Source organism: Micropterus salmoides, unplaced genomic scaffold (genome assembly GCF_014851395.1).
Source record: "Micropterus salmoides isolate LMB-PRFRI ecotype aquatic unplaced genomic scaffold, ASM1485139v1 Ms_hic_scaffold_2, whole genome shotgun sequence".
Lineage (NCBI taxonomy): Eukaryota > Metazoa > Chordata > Actinopteri > Centrarchiformes > Centrarchidae > Micropterus > Micropterus salmoides.
Genome location: NW_024041150.1, coordinates 44725134 through 44745445, shown reverse-complemented (window position 1 = coordinate 44745445; position 20312 = coordinate 44725134). Strand labels below are relative to the sequence as shown.

The 20312-nt window shown below is 38.8% G+C and overlaps 2 protein-coding genes across 7 annotated transcripts in view; both read left to right on the top strand.

Annotated features, from left to right (window-relative positions):
• LOC119911619 (coxsackievirus and adenovirus receptor homolog) overlaps nt 1-20312 on the top strand; it is a 185895-nt gene that overhangs the window by 63547 nt on the left and 102036 nt on the right. The window lies entirely within an intron of this gene.
• On the top strand, nt 8048-19265 carry LOC119911637 (coxsackievirus and adenovirus receptor homolog). 5 transcript variants are annotated; one of them, XR_005445937.1, is made up of 3 exons: nt 8048-8245; nt 10893-11228; nt 11313-11670. XR_005445937.1 is itself a non-coding variant. In XM_038730583.1 (3 exons), the coding sequence occupies exons 1-3, from the start codon at nt 9018-9020 to the stop codon at nt 18133-18135; spliced, it is 576 nt and encodes a 191-aa protein (XP_038586511.1). In that variant the 5' UTR covers nt 8585-9017; the 3' UTR covers nt 18136-19265. The 5 variants fall into 5 exon arrangements, 4 of the variants coding, with proteins under 4 accessions (XP_038586511.1, XP_038586514.1, XP_038586513.1 ...); XM_038730583.1 differs by lacking the exons at nt 8048-8245; nt 11313-11670 and adding exons at nt 8585-9075; nt 17954-19265; XM_038730586.1 differs by lacking the exon at nt 8048-8245 and adding an exon at nt 8639-9075.

Here is a 20312-nt window from a genome sequence, read left to right as displayed (position 1 = left end):
ATCACCTTGTTGCCTTTTTGTGCTTTTACCTGAACTGGCAGGATGGAGAGCATTCCATTGCAACCGGCCCCGGTCTGGCTCCCAAATGTCTGAGCTGACACAAGCGTATGGTTTACAGCTGGTTTAGTTTCACTGGGGTTCATTGATTTGTCCAATTGTTTGACGTGAATGTGTAAAGCTGTTGGATGGCTCTGTTTGCACTTTGCACAGATTTTACGCTTATCACAATTTTTGCTCAAATGCCCAGTGTTCAGACAACCAAAGCACACTCCTTTTTCCTTTAAGAAGTTGATCTTTTCATGATGTTTGTTATTGGCAAATCGTTGACATTCATCCAGACTGTGATTTTGTAAACAGAATAAACAATTGATGCTGATGTTGCTGTCCCTATGCTTACCTTCCTGTGTGTCCTTGTGTTGTACTTTGCGAACAGCGTAGACGTTTGTTGCAAAGTTGTCTCGCTTCAACTTAGACTTTGCTGTATACTCATCCCTTTTAACATGTACTCTTTCAGTAGTTTGAATATCACCAAAAATAGGATCAGACAAGATTTTGACTTGATATTCCACAAAGTGTACAACGTCATTAAAGTTTGGTCTGCGGTTGTGTCTCTCTTGAATATCACATGCAGAATTTCTAAATTTTTCCCTCAATTTAAAAGGAAGTTTCGAAACAACAATTTTGAGGTTAGCAGACATGTCCAATTCTCTCATATCCCTTAAATCTGACATTGCATTATTGCAGCCACGTAAAAATAATGCATAGTCCTGTAGTAACGAAACATTTTCAGCCTTCACCACAGGCCAGTTGAGAACCTTTTCCATATAAGCTGCTGTGATCTTGGTTTCATTACCAAAGTGTTCCTGTAGGAGGGCTTTAGCGGTTTCAAATCCTCTCTCCGCACTCATATGTAAACAGCTTTGTACAAGGTCATGTGGGCGCCCTCTGGTGTACCTTTCCAAGAAATACATGCAATCACCTTTAGATGCAGCTTTCTCTTCAACACAGTGCTTAAAAGCTTGCATGAACGTTTTGAACTTCAGTGGGTCACCCTCAAAAACAGGCATTTGTCTTGGTGGCAGTTGGCTTGCTCTGTGTTGTTGAATGAGCAGCTCGGATATTTCATTTTGCTTTTGCAGAATTTGTCGTGTAGAATTGTCATCAACTGCATGTACAACATTTTCAGCGGGTCTTGCAACTGCAACAGGTAAGCCTTTATTTTTCCTCAATCCTGTAGACTTCTCAAACCTTGCTTCAGGAATGTCAGGTATTTCTTTCGATCTTTGTTTCTCAAAATAAGATCCCATTTTATCCTGATCTGAAAATGCTTGCAGTACTGCCAACTCTGCATCCGAGGCTTCAATCTCAGCATCCATTTCCACTTGTTCCATTCTTTTGCGTAATGACTCCACCTCAATTGTTGGCGCACATTTAAGTTGTTTTGCACGCGTGTTTCAGGCGTGCTGTTTCCTTTGGCTTAAATTAATAAAATAAAATAAAATAATAAACTTTCAAAAGTCTGAACTTAACGTCGGATATGCCAATCCATTTATTAACATAACAAAAAATAAAACATTTATTCAATAATAACTTAACTCAAGTCAGTCTCCATAATTACACGCCGTGCCTCACGGTCAAAAACCATGCACCTCGCAGTGCGCCACACCTGCACTAATTACCCAATGTCTTAAGTAGGACTTGTGGCTGCACACAGCGCCAACCCATGGCTATACACAAAATGGCTCCAACAGTTTCTGTTAAATGAACTTGACAGTGGAGAATCTAACCGGTCTAACGATGTTCAGCATGTTCATATCGATCATATTTTTTAACATTAGTATTTGTATTAAGATCTAAGCAGCTTAGAAGCAGCTTAAGCGGGCGACCCCGCGGGGTTTAAGAGGTTTTATACATCCAAAGAACTTCTATAAAAACCAGACCAGGCGTTTAATTAAGGCAGGCGTTTATTTGTCAAAATGTGTTCCCACACCAGGCCAGTAAAGGAGGTAGGCGACTATTTGGGACTCTGCTATTAATTGAAGTTTTACGGTATTTTATGCGAACTTTTTGGTAAAAAAAAAAAAAAGCAGGGAGGAAATGCAGGGTCTTAAACTGGAGGAGCTAAATTAGCATGGCTAGCAGGTTAACAGCATGTTAATAGTTGAGAAGTCTACAGCTTAGTAAGCACTTAATTTTTTTTAACTTTAGTGCTGTGACTTAACTGCATTTTTACATCTGCCAACTACATGTAACAAGATTACACTAATAAAAAACACAAAAAAATAAATAAGTAATAAAATAAAACCCTAATCACTTTTAGCTGTCCATTTGGAAGGGTTGCACTTCCTGTTTACAACACCTGTCCCTAAGTTTACATTTATTTATTGTAAGTCACTTTTAACAAAGTCCAAAGTAAATTTAATTCCCGTGTGACAATTTTCTAAAGACCTGTTGTATTTACAATCTTTAGCATGTGAACACTTAAATGTGTTTTAAAATCACAGTGTGTATTTATTTGCTCTGTAAAGCTCATGGAGCTCATTAACAGAGAGGAAACCTATGAGTAATGTCGAGTATATTGTGTAAACAATATATTATTGTGTTGTAGCAAATCTTTGTGGAAACGTTGAGGCCTTAATTGTCATTAAATCACATTGAATATAATAAAAGTGCGATTTCCCCTGGCAGCGGTGCTTAAACTGTATCTCTGCTTTCTTTTGTACATGTCTTACTTTTTATCTTACAAAGCACTTTGTTTCAGCTGTATAATGCTTTATTATATTAATAAACATGTTTATACACATATAAGATGTTTTTAATGAAGTATTTGTTTATGATGATTTTAAAATTTCGAAACTACACAAACATTTCTGTATCACCCCCCGCAGGTTAACAACGTGACGTGAAGGTTTTACTGTGGTTAATAAAAAATGCTCTTTTCTGATAGACGTCTGATGACAATATTTAGGGTGACGTGTCCTCTTCTTTGGATATGAACACAGTCAGAGGTTCTTCTCTTATAACAGTCTCACTTTTTCTGGCAGTTTCAGGAACCCGAGCTCCTCAAGATAAAGACAGGTTGCCCAGCAGCTGCTGTGGGACTCAATGAGAGTTACAAGACATGAAATATGGTTTAAAACAAACAGGGAGTCTGATACATTGTAAGAATAGTAGTTTCTGGTCTTCCAGCAGGACCTAACATGCCACCAAAGCTGTGAGTACAAGGCTCACAGACAACAACTAAGAGTCTTGGAGTGGCTGACTGAGTTAGACAAGTTCTGTCAGGAATGTAATTTCAGCACAGAAGCTCGTGGAAGGAGTGTACAAAAACTTTTGACCCACCAAAAGTCTGTTCTAGTAATTAAAATGCAGGGAAAGTTTAAAGAGTTCATAAAAGTTTATTAGCACCATGAGTAAAGAGCTTGTTCATGTCAGCACCGTCTGCTGTTCAGCGTGTTAGAGGTCTGATTCATCGGGATTTTCGGGAGCCTTGTTTTTACATGTGTATCTAAAGATTCATGTAAATGTTGTGAAGGGGAAACGTCAGCTTTCATCAGTGGGCCAAAACATGATGATTCATGATGAATTATTTATAAATGGAGAATCACCTTGAAAAAAAGCTACAAAATGAATTTTTGAGAAATATGAAGGTGTCTCTTATGATGTGTCGTTACAAAACAATAACAGAAATAATTGGTGACGTCTGTGAGCTTTTTGGTGAAACTTAAAACAACCCTGAGCTCATAACAGTATAGTAATAACACAGAGGTTTTACAGATTTTGATAAAGATAACATGTGAAGTGGAAGTGGTGTGTTTTCTGTTCTCCTCATTGTGCTGACAGTTTGTGAATGCAGCTTTATAGCTTGGTGTTCACACATTACTCCCCTTGTGCTAACTCTGTAGTCACACCAGATGAATCCCATGTTACTTATTACATCCTCCTGTAAAGTCAAAAGTACCTTAAGTGAAATGAATACTGATCTCCACTTTGATGTATTTGATGAACTGAAGAACAAAGATAAGAAAATGCTTTATTGGTTCTCAGAGGGGGAATCTGGTTGTTGTAGTACAAAAACTGAAAGAAATACAGAGAGAATAAAAAAGTAAGAGGTGGAGCCTTTAAAACTGAAATAGAATAGATGTAAAAACAGAAACTATACAAGAGCTACTGAAGACAAAAGCAGCAGCAGAGTCAGAAAGTAACCTATAGAAAAAGGTGTATATAATAATCAGAATCAGCTTTATCGCCAGGAATGTGCACACATACGAGGAATTTGACTCTGGACTGTGTGATGCTCAGGATGTGCTTACTCATACAAAAATACAAAGTCACAATAATAAAAATAAGGTAAAATCAGACACAGACTTCAGTGTAGACAACACAAATATACACACTATGAACAAAAACAATATAGGCAAATAGTGCAGAGTGCAAAGGATGCAAGAGTACAAATCAGCTGTTCATCAGAGTGATGGCTTGTGGGAAGAAACTGTTCCTGTGTCTGTTGGTTTTGGCGTACAGTGCTCTGTAGCGCCTGTCCAGGATGAGATGGATCTGCAGTGATGTTTCCTGCCCGTTTCCTGACTCTGGAAATGTATAAGTCCCGAATGGAGGACAGGTTGGCACCGATGATCTTTTCTGTATCCGTTATAGTCTGTAAAAACAAGAAATTCCCTGTGCACAGCAACAACAGCCAGGCGCAAGATAAGGCTATAGAAAAAAACAAGCTACCACACACCGTAATAACTCCACTCCATTTATTCCAATACTCACAGCTGTCACAGCCTGGTTTAAGGGCTGTGACAAAAGAGGGAACAAGGCAGCGTAAGGGATCAAAAAGTGCTTTATTTAACTAAATATCCAAAGAAGGTTAAAGTCAAGGGCAACCGGACTTGGTTGAAGATACTAGAAGAGGAGTACTGAGGAGTCGGCCCTTCTGTGTTGAGCCATGCGTTTGTGTAGTGGTTTTTTAGTCTCCCCAATATACAGGTCTGTGCATTCCTCACTGCACTGGACCGCATACACAATATAGTTTTTCTTGTGCTTCGGGGTCTTTGGGGTCTTTGGGGTGTCCAAAGACGTCCTTTGGATGAGGGACGAAGCGTCTTCTAGTATCTTCAACCAAGTCCAGTTGCCCTTGATTTTAACCTTCTTTGGATAACTATGACCTGGATGACTGAGAATCTTCACAGACAACTTATTTAACTAAAGTGTAAATTAAACATAACTATTTCAATTTAAGGTGTGTGTATCTGGAAAGTAAATAAAGAAAAACAAGATACAGCAGTGTGGAGACAACACAGTCTCACTCCCTACTCGTCAAATGTCTGACGCATGGTCAAGGCCCTTTGTCGTCGCTTTTTAAAGACTTGGGTAGCCCTTTTGCATCAATTATTGACGTTTAGGGATCCACAGTCAAGTTAGCAACGCTTAGCAACAATAAATATGCAATATCCGGTTACACTTTCAAGATAAAACGTAACGTTTCGATACATTGCTATGTTGAAACGCGCATAATTAAAGTCGTGAAACGTTGCAGTTTCGTTAGGTTTAGGCACAGAAAGTACTTGGTTGGGTTTAGGCAACAAAACTACTTGGTTAAGGTTAGGAAAAGATCATGGTTTGGGTTAAAATAGCTATGTATGTCAATTAAGACTTAAGTTAACTAACGTTAATGTCAATTTACCTCACTCGCCTAAATAAAAACATTTAATGTTTTGTTTCGCACGGGACACAAACCCTGTTCTCCTGCTTCAAGGTCCGGGTTCTGGCCCTCTATCCACCCCAATCACCTCCTTACTTCGTCTTTTCTCTTAAATATCATACTTGCCTTTACCATCAAAAACTGACACAACAGGGCTTCCCTCAATAAGTCGAACTATGACGTCAAAGGGATCCCTAGTGCGTCACAAACTGACGATTATGGCTCTTGACCAAGCGTCCATATGTGACGACTTGGGAGTGAGACCGGCTTGGTGGAGATGACGCAGTGGATAAGTTGCTTTTGATAAAAGCGTCAGCTAAATGAATAAATGTAAATGAGGCTTTGAGACAGCTGAGTAATTCACTTTTTACAGACTTTTGCAGCAAAACTCTGTTGAGAAATATATGGGAGAAAGGAAAAACATTTTAAACAATGCGATAGATAAGAAGCAGTATCATTTTTATGTATAAAATAATGTATAAATGGGTTGCTGACGTGGCATGGCAATTTCACTGTCACAAAAGATTAAAATGAATAAAAATAATTTTTTCATGATTTAAAGTGCAGTAAATGGTTAAAGCTTTATTTGTTTTACAAGGACCTGATGTTGTAAAAACCACTTTGTTATTAGATTTCTTACAGTTTTGAGCCAAATCTTAAAATTGTCCTATAGTGTGACTGTCTCAAGCCCGGTTCAGTAAATCACAACTTTTATAAAATAAAATGACACGCAAAAAAGTGTTGATAAATACCTCAGACATAATGTTACGAATTGTTCAAACATTTAGCTTATTTAAATATAAAAGTGTTAGGTTTTTTTGTCCTTTGGTGTGACAGCCCTAAATTATGTTTTTTAATTCAAAACTGTTTGTTAAAGTACATAATTATTGAAAATAATGTGTGCTGCTAACTGCTAATGACAGGTTAGCTAGAAATGTCCTGTGACTGTCACACCAGAGGACAAAGTTTCTTTAAAACGCATTTTAAATGATCAATTAAGATTTGTTTAACTACTTTGTATTCTTTTTTTCTCAATGTTTAATGTTTTTAAATGAAAAAAATTACAGTAAAAAATATTTTCAGCTGTTTTTGCAGCAAATTTGTACTGGTATAAAGTGTCATGAAAATAGGTAATGTGAAATGTGAAACTTTTTTTTTACATACGAAGAAATGAGGGAGATAAATGTTTGGGAGAGAGAAGACGTTGAAGTATAGAGATCCAATTAACAGGGATTCACACAGAAAGGAGTAGGTCCTAAGAGAACAATGAAGAAATTAAATTGAAATTAAAAAAACACACACATATATATATATAGATATAGTCATCACTCATCATAAATTTGTATAACTTTAAACAGTTTTGAAAAGATAACATCAAAGTCTAACTCACTTTTATTCAAACGGTGCAAGTCCAAGTCCAGTTCATGGAGAAAATTGTGTTGTTCAAATTTCATATCCAGCAAAAAAAAAAAAAAAAGTGTCTCAATTAAGATGAATCTCTTTTATGTTTGACTGTATATTATTAATATATAAATATATATTCTTCATTTTGTTATGTCACACCATAGGACATGTTTACAGTGCAGTTCAATGAAAATGTACAGATTTTACACTACGTAAAGTTTTTTTCTTTAAAAATGGTGTTTTAGAAGAAAATGTTTTCACTCCGTATTTGTCAACTACCCAAATATATAAGAATAAATATATATTACGTAAATAAATATACAATATTTTTTTAAGCTAATAAAGTTCTATATTTACATTAATATTAAAATCTAATGTAAATCTCTTCTGGCTTTGTGTGATTATTGTTGTAAATCTATTGTAAATAAAGATGTTGTTTAAAAAAGGGGAGAGTAGCTCACTGATTGGCTGAGTCAGGTCACCTGTCTGTGTCGCCGCCATAGGTCACATTCATTCGTAGTCATTCATCCAAGGAACAGAAGAGAGGAGAGCGTTTTAACCAGGCTGAGGTTTGATCATACAGGCTTAAATAAAACACTGTTTTTAATGGGCAAAAGTCCATCAGATGAATGTTTGGAATGTAAATCCACATGTGCTGCTACACTGTAGGAAATACAGGGATGAGAGGATGAGGCTAAATCAAAAGACAAGTCAGGCAGGAAGGAAGTGGAGATGGAGTAAAGGATCCACAGAAAGCTGGTGTACAATATCTGAAAAATGTAGGGATATATAATAGTAATTTTTACTTAGTTTATTTGTTTATTTTGATGATAAAAAGTAGTCCCAGAGAACATAGTTCATGCGACAGGTGGCGGTATGCACCTTTAAAAGTCAAAGGCAATGTGCCACAGAGCAAAAAGAAGAGGAAGTCATTCACATGTGGACAGCACGCGGAGAAGGAGTGTGCTTGTTAAACGCAGCGTTTTCCACCCTGTCTGGTCTGGATCTGGTCTGATCTGGATCTGGATCTGGTCTCTGCGGGTTTCTAAGATAAAGTGACGGACAGGGGGAACCGGACATCTGGTTGTAAAACTCCGCTAAGAAGCAGTTTGTAGCTGAGGGGACGATGTGTGGGTGAGTAGCTTTACCGGCCAGGACACAAATACAACATTTATCCTCTTAGACCGCTGAGACATCGCTACGTCTGTCAGAATGCACGCGCCTCTTACTGAACATGAAGTTGGGCCTACGAGGTGCGAAACCCGCTGCCCTATAGCTGTGGTGCAGACTGCACTTGCAAAAGGAAGCCGAGGCTTAAAGAGTTTGATGTTTGATGTATGTGTGAATGTTGCGATCAGGTGACGTTAAATCTGCGGTCTGTCTGTGGCGGCTTGTTTTCCACCTGGGGCGGTGCGTCGTGCACCCTTGTGTACGGAAGCGCACTGCATCTTCCTGCCTTTAAGACTGCTGAGTTTATAAACGTGTCGCAGCTGACTGGGTAACGCCTGTGACACCTCGTAGCCCGCTGCACAACTTTGCACAACTTTGCACAACGTTACAAGGAAACATGTCGTTCAATCCGAAAACGTTGCAGAATGGAGAACTCGCCCTCTGGTTTTCATCCCATCTCTCTGGATAGGGGAGGGCTCAGTTTCCAAACGTTTTGCAACGTTTCCATGTTGAACTGCACGTTTCCAGCCCAGCAACAGACGTCCGAGGCGAGTTGATCTAATGGAAAAAGCGCCAATTAAAGAGGAACTAAGTGCAACGCCCTTGTGTACTAAACAACAGTGTTCACGGCACCGCCCGTAACCGCTGCTATATTTGTGTTTGGCGCCACACTCCGCCCTACTTGTCCGATGTCAACAACTGCAGGAGGAAACAGCTGTCACGACTCTCTGCAAAAATGTTGCTCGTTTTTTCCTTCTGTTTCCCGATCCTCTCTCTGGTCTCTGCATCTGAAGGTGAGCTGTGTCTTCGTCTTTGCACTGACACATGCAATAAATATGTGCACGCATTTCTTATCTGAGACAAAACAAAACATTAAGTCAAGGTTGAAATCTGGGCGGGATCCTTGATGTTGTAGATACTGACAGACATCCTGCAGCTGCGCTACACTGATGATTGTTGTCATTGATATTACTATTTTATTAATATCATTGTTATTATGAGTCGCCGCTATTATTTACAACAATGAAGATCAAGTGAGCTGATCCACAGACAGCGACAGCAGCCAAAGCAGCAGCAGCAAACGGTGTAGTTCAGCCCGTTTGTTTACATTTCATTATGAACTTTGGACACATCGGGTTAAATCGGTGTTTTCCAGGGGAAACCAGGTCTCTAATACCCTACCCCTGTTACAGAAACCAGGTTTCTCTGTTAGAGCGAAGTGATCTTAGCCTGTGGCAAAGTTGAGCTGCTCCTTGTTTCTGGGCAACCATAGACAAAATTGGTCTGTGTTTATTGTACATAGTGAACGGTTGTGACTATATTCAACTTAGATTGTAAGTAGTTTATCGTAGTCCTTCTGATTGTCTTATGACAACCTGGTTTTGTTGGCTTTGCCTTTTTTTGTTGCTATGAAGCAATTTCCTTTGTCGTAGATATATTGTGTCAGCTACTAGCAGTGAGTAGGAGTGAGAAGCCCTTTTTTTTTTTTTTTTTTTGTTTTCTCCAGTTTTTGGACTTAGAAGCCTAGTTTTAGACCTTTGTCTTTTCTTTACCTTTTGGTTTGGGGTTTAGGAAAGATTTAGGTTTTCTTAGTGTTTTGGGCACTGCTCATCTCCGATGTATAATAAAAACTGCTAAATTGTATTTATTGTGTGCTGGCCTTGTTTGGGAATGGGAAGAGTGGGAGGCCACACATTTATGTTACATCCAGGACCTTGGGACGTAACAAAAGTGTTTTTGAGTCCTGATTCTTGTGTATAAACAATTACAGACACGTTTGAACAAACGCCACATGTGTTAGTGCTTTAGGAAGTTACAATATGAGGCTATACTGTTGGCATGATGTTCGCTCTGAACTGCTGGAGGACACAAGCTTGTTTAAATGGCAGGGATGGAATAATTTGAGCCAAAAGACCCGGGGGAAGTCGAACCAGCTATTTCATTCTTACATTTTATCACAGAAATGATGTGGCATGAATTTTAGACCAGAAACCATCACGCCATGCTTCTGTAAATGGGATAAAGACAAGACAGACAGGCTTCAACTCCTCTTGTGGATTTGGACAGAGCGGTGGGAGAGGTGGAGAAAGGGAAGTCCGTACGTCAGGTGGCACAGGACATGACGATCACCAAGCAATACATTGATATGAAACAACCAGGAGACATAAAAAATCTAGCTGCAGTGTTTCACAATCTAAGTGCTATGAAATGTTGGCATTTGAGTTGGCAAAATGATGTCCCCGACCCAGCATTGCGGGCAAGTTGATCAACGGTTCCAACTCGCATCCGGTTCTCGTTACTCAGCCTCTAGTCTGCATCACAGTTAGTTTCATGGTTTGGTGGTTTTAAGACTCTGTTTTTGTTTGACACATCTGAAGTTCATGTTTTCACAAGTTCATCAGTGTGAAAAGCTGTTTGTGTGACTCATGTGATGAACATCATCTCCGCTGTCACAGCAGATCATGGGATGTTAAAATGAGTTTATGTGAACAAACTTTACGTCCAAACAAATCTTCAGCATCTCCTTCCTGTTGAGCTGCTTGAATCTTTTTAAACTAGTTTTGCTTTCTAACTAATTCAGGATTTTCTTTTCTTTTCTGTTTGTTTTTAGATCAGCGAGAGATAAAAGTGAATCCTGGACAGGACGTCTCTCTTCTGTGTCAGGGTCTCAGAGATGCATCCGTCACACTGTTAGAGTGGACCAGACCTGACCTGAAGTCAGACGGTTACGTGTTCTTTTACCGAAACGAGCGGCCGTATGAAAACTACCAGCATGAATCTTTTCATGGTCGAGTGGAGCTGAGAGATCCAGAGATGAAGGACGGAGACGCTTCTGTTGTCCTGAAGAACGTCACCTTCAACGACACTGGAACATACGAGTGTCGGATTGTAACCAACACCCGACAAGAGATCAAGCACCTGATCGACCTGAATGTTACAGACTCAGGTGGGTTAGTAGAGTCCAGACTCCTCGGGAGGGTTTGTGCAGTTGAGATTTGATGATAATTCACACCTGTTTTCTGCTCTGCAGATCACACAGCTGGAAACAAGGAGGGATTAGTCACCATTGTTTTGTCAGGTATTATTGCGCTTCTTGTTGTTGTTATTTTTTGTATTTGTAGAAATGGTAAAAAAACACAAGGGCATTATTCATATGAACTTCCTGCTGAAAAGACAGGTGATCTTGTAACCCAATAATATATATGTCCTCTGTAGCAGCCGTTTGGATTCTGCAAAGTAATCATGCTCAGACACTAATCACAAAAATAATAATAATAATAATAATCTTTATTTGTAGAGCACTTTTCAAAAACAAGTTACAAAGTGCTTTAACAACTGTAAAGACAATAATACAAAAACAATACAAGATAAAAGCATGAAAATATTGAAAAGACTAAAATACAGATAAATATAAAATTAGTAAAATACAATAATATAAAAGGGATAAAATAAAGTCAAATAAGATCAGGAAATGCTCTCCTATAAAAGTATGTTTTAAGAAGGGACTTAAAAGAGTTCACTGACTCAGCCGACCTGATTTCCTCGGGCAGGCTGTTCCAGAGCCTCGGGGCCCTGACAGCAAACGCTCTGTCCCCTTTAGTTTTCAGTCGAGACTCTGGAACAGACAACAGACCTCTGCCCGAGGATCTCAAGGTACGTGCTGGTGCGTATGGGACTAAAAGGTCAGAAATATAACAAGGCGAGAGGCCATGAAGAGCTTTAAAAGTGATCAATAGAATTTTAAAGTCAAGTCTAAAACATACTGGGAGCCAGTGTAATGAAGCTAAAATAGGAGTAATGTGATCATATTTCTTTGTTCTGGTTAAAAGCCTGGCAGCTGAGTTCTGGACAGTCTGGAGTCGATCAATAGATTTTTGGGTTAAACAGGTGAAAAGGCTGTTGCAATAATCCAGGTGTGATGAGATGAAGGCGTGTAAAATGGTCTCTGTGTCTTTAAAAGTTAACATAGATCGAATTTTTGCTATATTTCTAAGTTGATAAAAACATGAACAGGCTTTGTGGTGTGCTGCTCGAAATTTAAATTACTATCAAACCAAACACCAAGGTTCTTTGCCACAGGCTTAATGTGATTTACTAGGGAACCAGCAGATGGCAGTATTTGATTTGCCATCTGCTGAGACCCGATGACCAGGATTTCTGTGTGTGTGTATGTGTATGTGTATATATATATATATATATATATATATAAATTTTGCATAAACATGTTATCTACTGTGTGTGCTGAAATGTCTGAGACCTTCCACATTTAGGTGAAACTGAATTTCCTTCTTTAAATGTGTATAATGAATATTTTTATAATAACAGAGTATAAAGTGTGTTTGTGTCTCTGGTAGTCAATTATTAATTGAGTCTGCGGTTTCAAATTGTTTTTTTTCCCACCATTTGAATTAAATTAAAATTATCTGCAGAATGACTGAGCACTTGCGCTTTTTAGCTTTTTTTTTTCTAGTTTACAATTTCTGTTACTCAGTTTAAAAACTTTTATTGTAAGTTGCTTTGGACAAATAAATGTGATGTTTATTGTGTATTATTATATAAGAACAATATCAATAAATACAATAAAATAATGAACAATGTGACATTCAACTGGTAATTATGTTGATTAGAATGATTATCTTGTATCAGATGTGTCCAGTCTTTGTATTTGTCACTCTGATTTCTTTCTGTATGTTGCAGGTTAGCAGAAGGTTTAGAAAACACACAATCGATGCTTCATAAAAACCATGTTAAAATTTGAATCCTCCAGTTTTAGAGGCAAATCCAGGGAGGGTTGTTGGCATTCATTGCATAAACGTGCATAAATTTGTAGCCTAATTATCTTCAGTGTTCAAATCTTTATTATGCATTTTATGGGCTCTTCTTTTATGTATAATATGATGAAGATACAACTGCACATATGGTCCATTGTAATACGAAAAAGGAGCCAGCGGCGAGGGGTATACTGTGATTTTTCCCTCCCAGCCTCATACTCCCCCGTCCCACCGTGACGTCCCATAAGCGCCACTACCGTCAATAATAGTATGCATGTACATGAAATAGAGAGCATTCTGAAGGACTGCTTAGGCTACAACGCGAAGACTTGAACAACCAATGACAGTTACAGGTGGGAACTTTGTGTTCAAACCTGGTGGGGAGATTTTAGGGCTCAGGTTTGTGACAAAACACTTAGCATATGAGATGTGACAATCCAGACTAGAAGATATTTTAATAGTATTTAAAAATAAATAAATAAATTCATTGATGAGTACACGATTGGGGGTCTGATTTTTAGCATTAAACATTTAATTTCCTGCATTCTGGAGACATTTTCTGCACCAATAATGGTGGAAATGTCTGTTTAGTATTAATCACCATCTAATTCAGCTACATTTAGCCTTAGATGTTATATCAATCTGGTTTTATCATCTGGCAATTTTCAATGCACATTTCAGAGTGCAAGTTGCTACTATTATTAACAATAATGGAAAACTGAGTTGCAGTAATAACAATGAACATAGGCCTATGTGCAGTTCTATCACCAAAACTCATTCATTACAGAATATTAGCACTGAGGACACCAAAAGCTGTCCACCTCCTCTCAGGCTCACTTATCTTCCAAAAAAACATTGTCAAACGTAGTTTATGTACTGTATCAGCTTAAATGCATGAGCAAGCATCCACTGCTACTACTGTGTACACACACACACACACACACACACACACACACACCTGCTGCAGCTGCAGTGTCACGCGGAGCAGCTTCAGCTGCAGGTTTACGAAAACACTGAAAGAGTGTCTTAGTCTTAGCCTAGTGCCCCCGGCTTCCTTGTGTCAGTCTCCTCGGTTGCCCGTGTTTCCCTCAACCCCGTTTCCCCTTCAATAAAACCTGTTCACCCTGAGTGTTGCGTTTGGGTCCACTCTGTCCCCACACCACAACAAAAACCTCTTAAAACCAGGTTTTATTTAGGCCTAGGCTACATTCAGTGCTGTGAATGAACACAGAACTCTATTGTAGAGATAAAAGCGCAACTAAATGTATTTAATGGCAAATTAAATAAAGTAGATACCCACTAACTTGTGGTAAAATGAAATATGTGGAGTTGACACTGCAGCTCTGTGCACGAAGTCCACGATGATGCTGATGTGCTGCCACCTGCTGGTTGCTTCTACTCACTGCAGACAGACTGCAAGGTGCAGGGGGGGTTATAACTGAATTAAAATGAAGGGGAAAAAGCCAGGAGAAACATATTTGACAGCAGAATACCTGAGAGCTTTACAGCACTATATTACACTATATTTATTTTTTGAATTGTAACCTGAATTTTGTCCTTTTATATAAATAAAGACATTTCCTCAATGAATTGGTGCAGAAAAATTCACCAGAATGCAAGAAGTGAAGTGTTTAAAGCCCAAATTTGTCTGGGGGAGGACCCCCACTCTCCAATCTTTTTAATTATCTGTAGCAATTATAAAAATCATAATAAATGTATTTAAGGGCCTATGATATTTAATAATTAATATTAAGTGTTTAATGTTTAAAATCTTCTGGGGAGTACCCCCAAGCCCCCCTATCAACTATTTCGTCAGTACATTTTTTCCCCAAATACTAAGCCTATTAAAATATATTGTTGTCTTGTTGTCATGGCCCCACCATTTGTGCAGTGTCAAGTCTCACGGGCTAAGAGGTTTGTCAAACCCCTAATCTAAGCCCTTACAAGCAAGGACAGTGTATTGGTGAGGGATGTCCGACCGATTTTGGTGGGCGGTCTGGGCCAGATTTGTTGTCCCAGTCCAGCCCTGCTGGATGGATTCTGATATATTAACAGTGTCCTGTTGTTGAAAAGAGAATCACTTTCTTTTGATAGACATTAGCCTGTTTCTTTCACATCAGTTAGGTTACTATTTGTTTTAGCGATGTCCAACAGTGAGTCCATAAACAGAATGTTGCAGATGCAACTAATCTTTCACTCAGCAGCTACCAGCTGTTATTTAATCAATTATGAGATGCAAAGAGAGAGAGAGAGAGAGAATATGTGTGGATAAAACAGTCCTGTTGGGTTTTACAGAGGACTCACAGTTTCCTCGTTAGCCATTTGTTTTCCCCTGTCCTTGACCTTAAAACCCTGTGTCCTGAGGTGTGTATGTATCACTGCTACCTGTCCATAGACAAATTGAAAGTAGTCAAAATTGTCACACAGAGACGAGCATCCTGCAGTATTTTAAGAGGAAGAAGACAGAGGTCACAAGAGTAGTAGTAGAAAAAACTAGGGAGGATGAGCTTGTAAGTTGTATGGATATCTACTAGACATACTGTATAATCTAATAGGTGTAACATTATAACTGAATACATTTGTACTGTGGCAGCTACATTAACTAGCAGCTGTTCCATGGTTTTTATGGCATGTAGTCGGTTTTGGTTTTCATAATCTCTCCTCTCCCGTCTATTCTCCATCTTCTGTCACTTCTCACTGGATGCTTTCCTTCTGCCTTCTGATTGGCTGACCGTAACCTGACCAACCCCCCGGAAGCTCCACCCCTGTGCTAACAACAACTCCAGCAGATCAGCTGTGCTCTCAAGATTCAGGTTCAGTCAGCTAAAATGTTGCTCGTGGTTTTCTTGTGTTCCCTGATTGTCTCTCTGCTCGCTGCATCTGAAGGTGAGCTGTGTTTTGTCTTTGAGTGTGTGTGTAGTTTGCAGTGACACACACTAAATACGTGCATACATTTATTAAATGAGGTTAATGAAATGTACTAACAAATATAACGTCATGTTGAGGTTTATGCGCGATATTGTTGATACTTAAAACCTGCAGCTGCGCCACACTGCTGATTTTTTTGCTGTTACTATTTTTAGTCCTATCACTGTTAGTAAAAGTGCTATATTCACATTATGTAAAAAAGTCATATTTTTTATCCATTTATATGTAGATCAACTGAAAAGATGAACAGACACAAGATTTCTAGTCTTAAACTGGATTTACACCATCAACCAGATAAAAACAGCCACAGTACAAAATTCAGATTCATTCAGCACCGAAGCCTTCATCACTTTTCTGTCTGCATTAGGGTTGGGAGTTGTTTATAGAAATTTCAGTATTGTGACAACACTAACTGCTACCCAGCTGGTCAGCTCATCTCTTGGTCTATCTGTGATTCGGTTGCTTTCCAGACTTTTTGCCTGAACAATGTGAGTGAAATTCAACTGTTTTATTATGTTTGATAAACACAGACGGTTTATAAACTGCAGCTCAGAAAAGATAACCGTGAGCATGCGGAATATGTGCAGTGGATTCACATTAAATATTGAATATTAAAATGTTGATTAGCTTGACAGACTGGGCAATATGGATCTCTAAATAATAAACATCACATACTCAGTCAGGTCATAGTATAAATAGTATTTTCAATGTATTGAAGTAAACATGCGGAGTTTGAATGGGCCTGATGCACCGAATAACATTTACACCTAGAAAGTTTTGTTATCTATGATTTACAGGGGCATAAGTTTGTCAGTAGAGTGGATGCTGGATCATCAGCCAGTACCAGCACAGATCCAGTGCAGACATCTTTAGCAGGTTAGACACACCCAGGTGAAATAAATGCAGCCTCAGCCAGAACGAGCACAGCCAGAGGTCTACAGGCAGCATCTGATACAAGCAGCTCAGACCCTAAATGAACAGTTGCTGCTCCACCAAATGACCCAGCAGATTGGACCCCACTCAAAACAGACTTTATGAAGACTGAGTTACTGGACCTTTCTAGAAGAGGTTTCTATTCAGGCTTATTACAGAGACAGACTGTTTTAAAGGAGGGAGGATTGTAGTGAGAGCACTGTCAGGTGTGACTGTGCTGCAATGGAAAATGAACATCATCTCCGCTGTCACAGCAGATCATGGGATGTTAAAATGAGTTTATGAGAACAAACTTTATGTCCAAACAAATCTTCAACATCTCCTTCCTGTTGAGCTGCTTGAATCTATATAACAACTACTTTTGCTTTCTAACTAATTCTGGATTTGTTTTTAGATCACCAAGAGATAAAAGTGAAGCCTGGACAGGACGTCCCTCTTCAGTGTCGGGCTCTCAGAAATGCCTCTGTCAAACTTTCAGAGTGGACCAGACCTGACCTGAAGTCAGACGGTTACGTGTTCTTTTACCGAAACGAGCGGCCGTATGAAAACTTCCAGCATGAATCTTTTCATGGTCGAGTGGAGCTGAGAGATCCAGAGATGAAGGACGGAGACGCTTCTGTTGTCCTGAAGAACGTCACCTTCAACGACACTGGAACATACGAGTGTCGGATTGTAACTAACGCACGACAAGAGATCAAGCACCTGATCGACCTGAAAGTTACAGACTCAGGTGGGTTAGTAGAGTCCAGACTCCTCAGGTGGGTTAGTAGAGTCCAGACTCCTCAGGTGGGTTAGTAGAGTCCAGACTCCTCAGGTGGGTTAGTAGAGTCCAGACTCCTCAGGTGGGTTAGTAGAGTCCAGACTCCTCGGGTGGGTTAGTAGAGTCCAGACTCCTCGGGTGGGTTAGTAGAGTCCCGACTCCTCAGGTGGGTTAGTAGAGTCCCGACTCCTCAGGTGGGTTAGTAGAGTCCCGACTCCTCAGGTGGGTTTGTGCAGTTCAGATTTGCTGATAGGTCAAACCTGTTTTTCTGCTCTGCAGATCACACAGCTGGAGACAAGGAGGGAGGAAACAAGGATGAATTTCGTAGCATCGTAGTTGGACTGTCAGTTTTTGGTATGCTGCTTGTTGTTTTTGTTGTTGTTAGTATTTGTAGAAAATGTAAGCAGTCATCAGAGCATTGTTCATACAAACCTCCTCCTTATAATGACGTGACCCAGTGAGCTGAAAAGTTAGTAATTATTGAAAAACTCAGCGTTTCCGGTGAGTCTCAAAAACTCAAAATTCAATCAAAATTTTAGGTCTTAAAAAGTCTTAAATTCGCTGAAGTATTGTATTCTAGGTCTTAAAACTGGTCTTAATATTCCACTGTCCATGACCTATATCCTCTAATGCTCATTGACACACTCCCAGCGCTTCAGAATGTTTCTCCCCCCTTGGCGTTGTAGTTCTTTCTATTCGCTAAAATTTCAGACGATAGTTAATGATTTTCAGCACAGTAACACACTCAACATATTGCTAGCTTCCTCTTCTTATTCTTCAAAGGACACAACAGGTGCTGCTACAGTGAATAGTGAGTGGGATATAGGATATAATATAGGATTGGAAAAGCAATTTAATGGTTCTTCTTTAAGTTGTCAGGTAACTGCTCTGTTTGTACACATACTCTACATCTTGATCGTTAGATTAAATTGGTGAGGATAGTAAAGCAAATTAGGGATGCAAACTTGTCCTTATAAGCTAACGAGGAGATGATTCTTTTGGATTTTAATGAACAAATGAAGGCAAACGTGAACAATTTTATCTGTAATGATTCTGAGGTTTAATGTTTAGGTGGTGAGGCTCAAAATGAGCACCAAGCTGTTTTGAGCCTCACCTCCAAAACCATGAATGTAAAATCAATGTCAAGAGCATCAAAACTAACCAAATTACTTTTCCCAGATCTAATACTAATTCCTCCCGAATAGACTTCTTTAGTAAGTTTAGCTTTTGGGGTGGAGTTTATTCAAAATCTGCTCTAGATTTTCCAACTTATTGTTCATTGTTGTGGTAATAACAATGTTCTAAAATTATGTGGGATTGCATATTTCTTTATTGGAAAACCAAAACAAATCTTGGGGCAGTACTCCCAAAACCCCCACCGAAATTTGTTTGCTTACATACATGTTGTATTGGTGTTATATATCCAGCAAGTTTTTCTCTTCAGACCCAATAACACTGTTACCTGACACACACACATCGTGGTTGGCACTACTGGACAGTGTTGTGTAACTCGTCCATTATTTTTAATGCAAATTTCTAACTTCACCATGGTCCAAAGTGCACCAAAAAGTGCTCATAAAGAAATGAAGATATTTTTGTGCAAAATGCTGGAAAGCCTCAGACATTTCAGTATACTGTGTACCGTAAATAACACATTTATGCCAAATTATTTCTTTGATTAGTATCTGAGCATGATGATTTTAGGGAATACAAACAGCACCTTCAGAGTAGAACGTGTTTTTATCTGCTCTGTAAAGCTCATGGAGCTCATTAATAGCAGAGAGGAAACCTTTGAGTAATGTTGAGTAACCTAACTACAATAATTTGTAGTTATTGTTCACATTGTATATATTGTTTATACTATATCATATCAAACTGCCTCATGTACATAATAACAGCTGCACAAACATGTTTATTTCAGCATCTGTTGCACTCTGCTCCATTACTACATTACTCATCTACATTACACTATTGTCTTGTTATTGTTTATGGTGTGTATGTGCGTTCTATACGGTGTAGTTTGAATGTGTTTTTTGTTGAGCTAATCTTTGTTTCTGCTTGTTCAGTGTTTGTACATTGAGAGCATGTACCTGATCATTAAAGCTGATTCTCATTCGGAAATATTCTCAGGCTCAAAGCTTTATTATCAAGGTAAAACAAATGACATTCATCAGTATCTGTTAAATTCACCTACAGAGATGGTTTGAACCCACGAACACTGTGTCAAAGCCCTGATCATCAAAGTAAACACTTAATAAATTGGGCATTAACACATTAGCTGACGTGCATTTACTGATTGTCAGCTTTGTTGCATTACATCGTCTTCACCAGCAGATGGTGGTGTGTTTTTTCTGAGTACTGAACTATTTTCATCACAGTTGTGTGTACATAACATTGCATTTATTCATTTGACAGACGCTTTTATCCAAAGAGGAAAAAGGTTGTATTGTTTAATAAAAAATGCTCTTTTCTGATAGATATAACAACATATTTATAGCAATATTTGGCCGTAAACAGTACGCGATAAAGAAATATGGCCTCTTCTTAGAAAAACAAGTTCAGTTCAAGGTCAGCAGTTATAACAATAATCTTTGGATATCTACACAGTCAGAGGAACTTCTCTTATAACAGTCACACT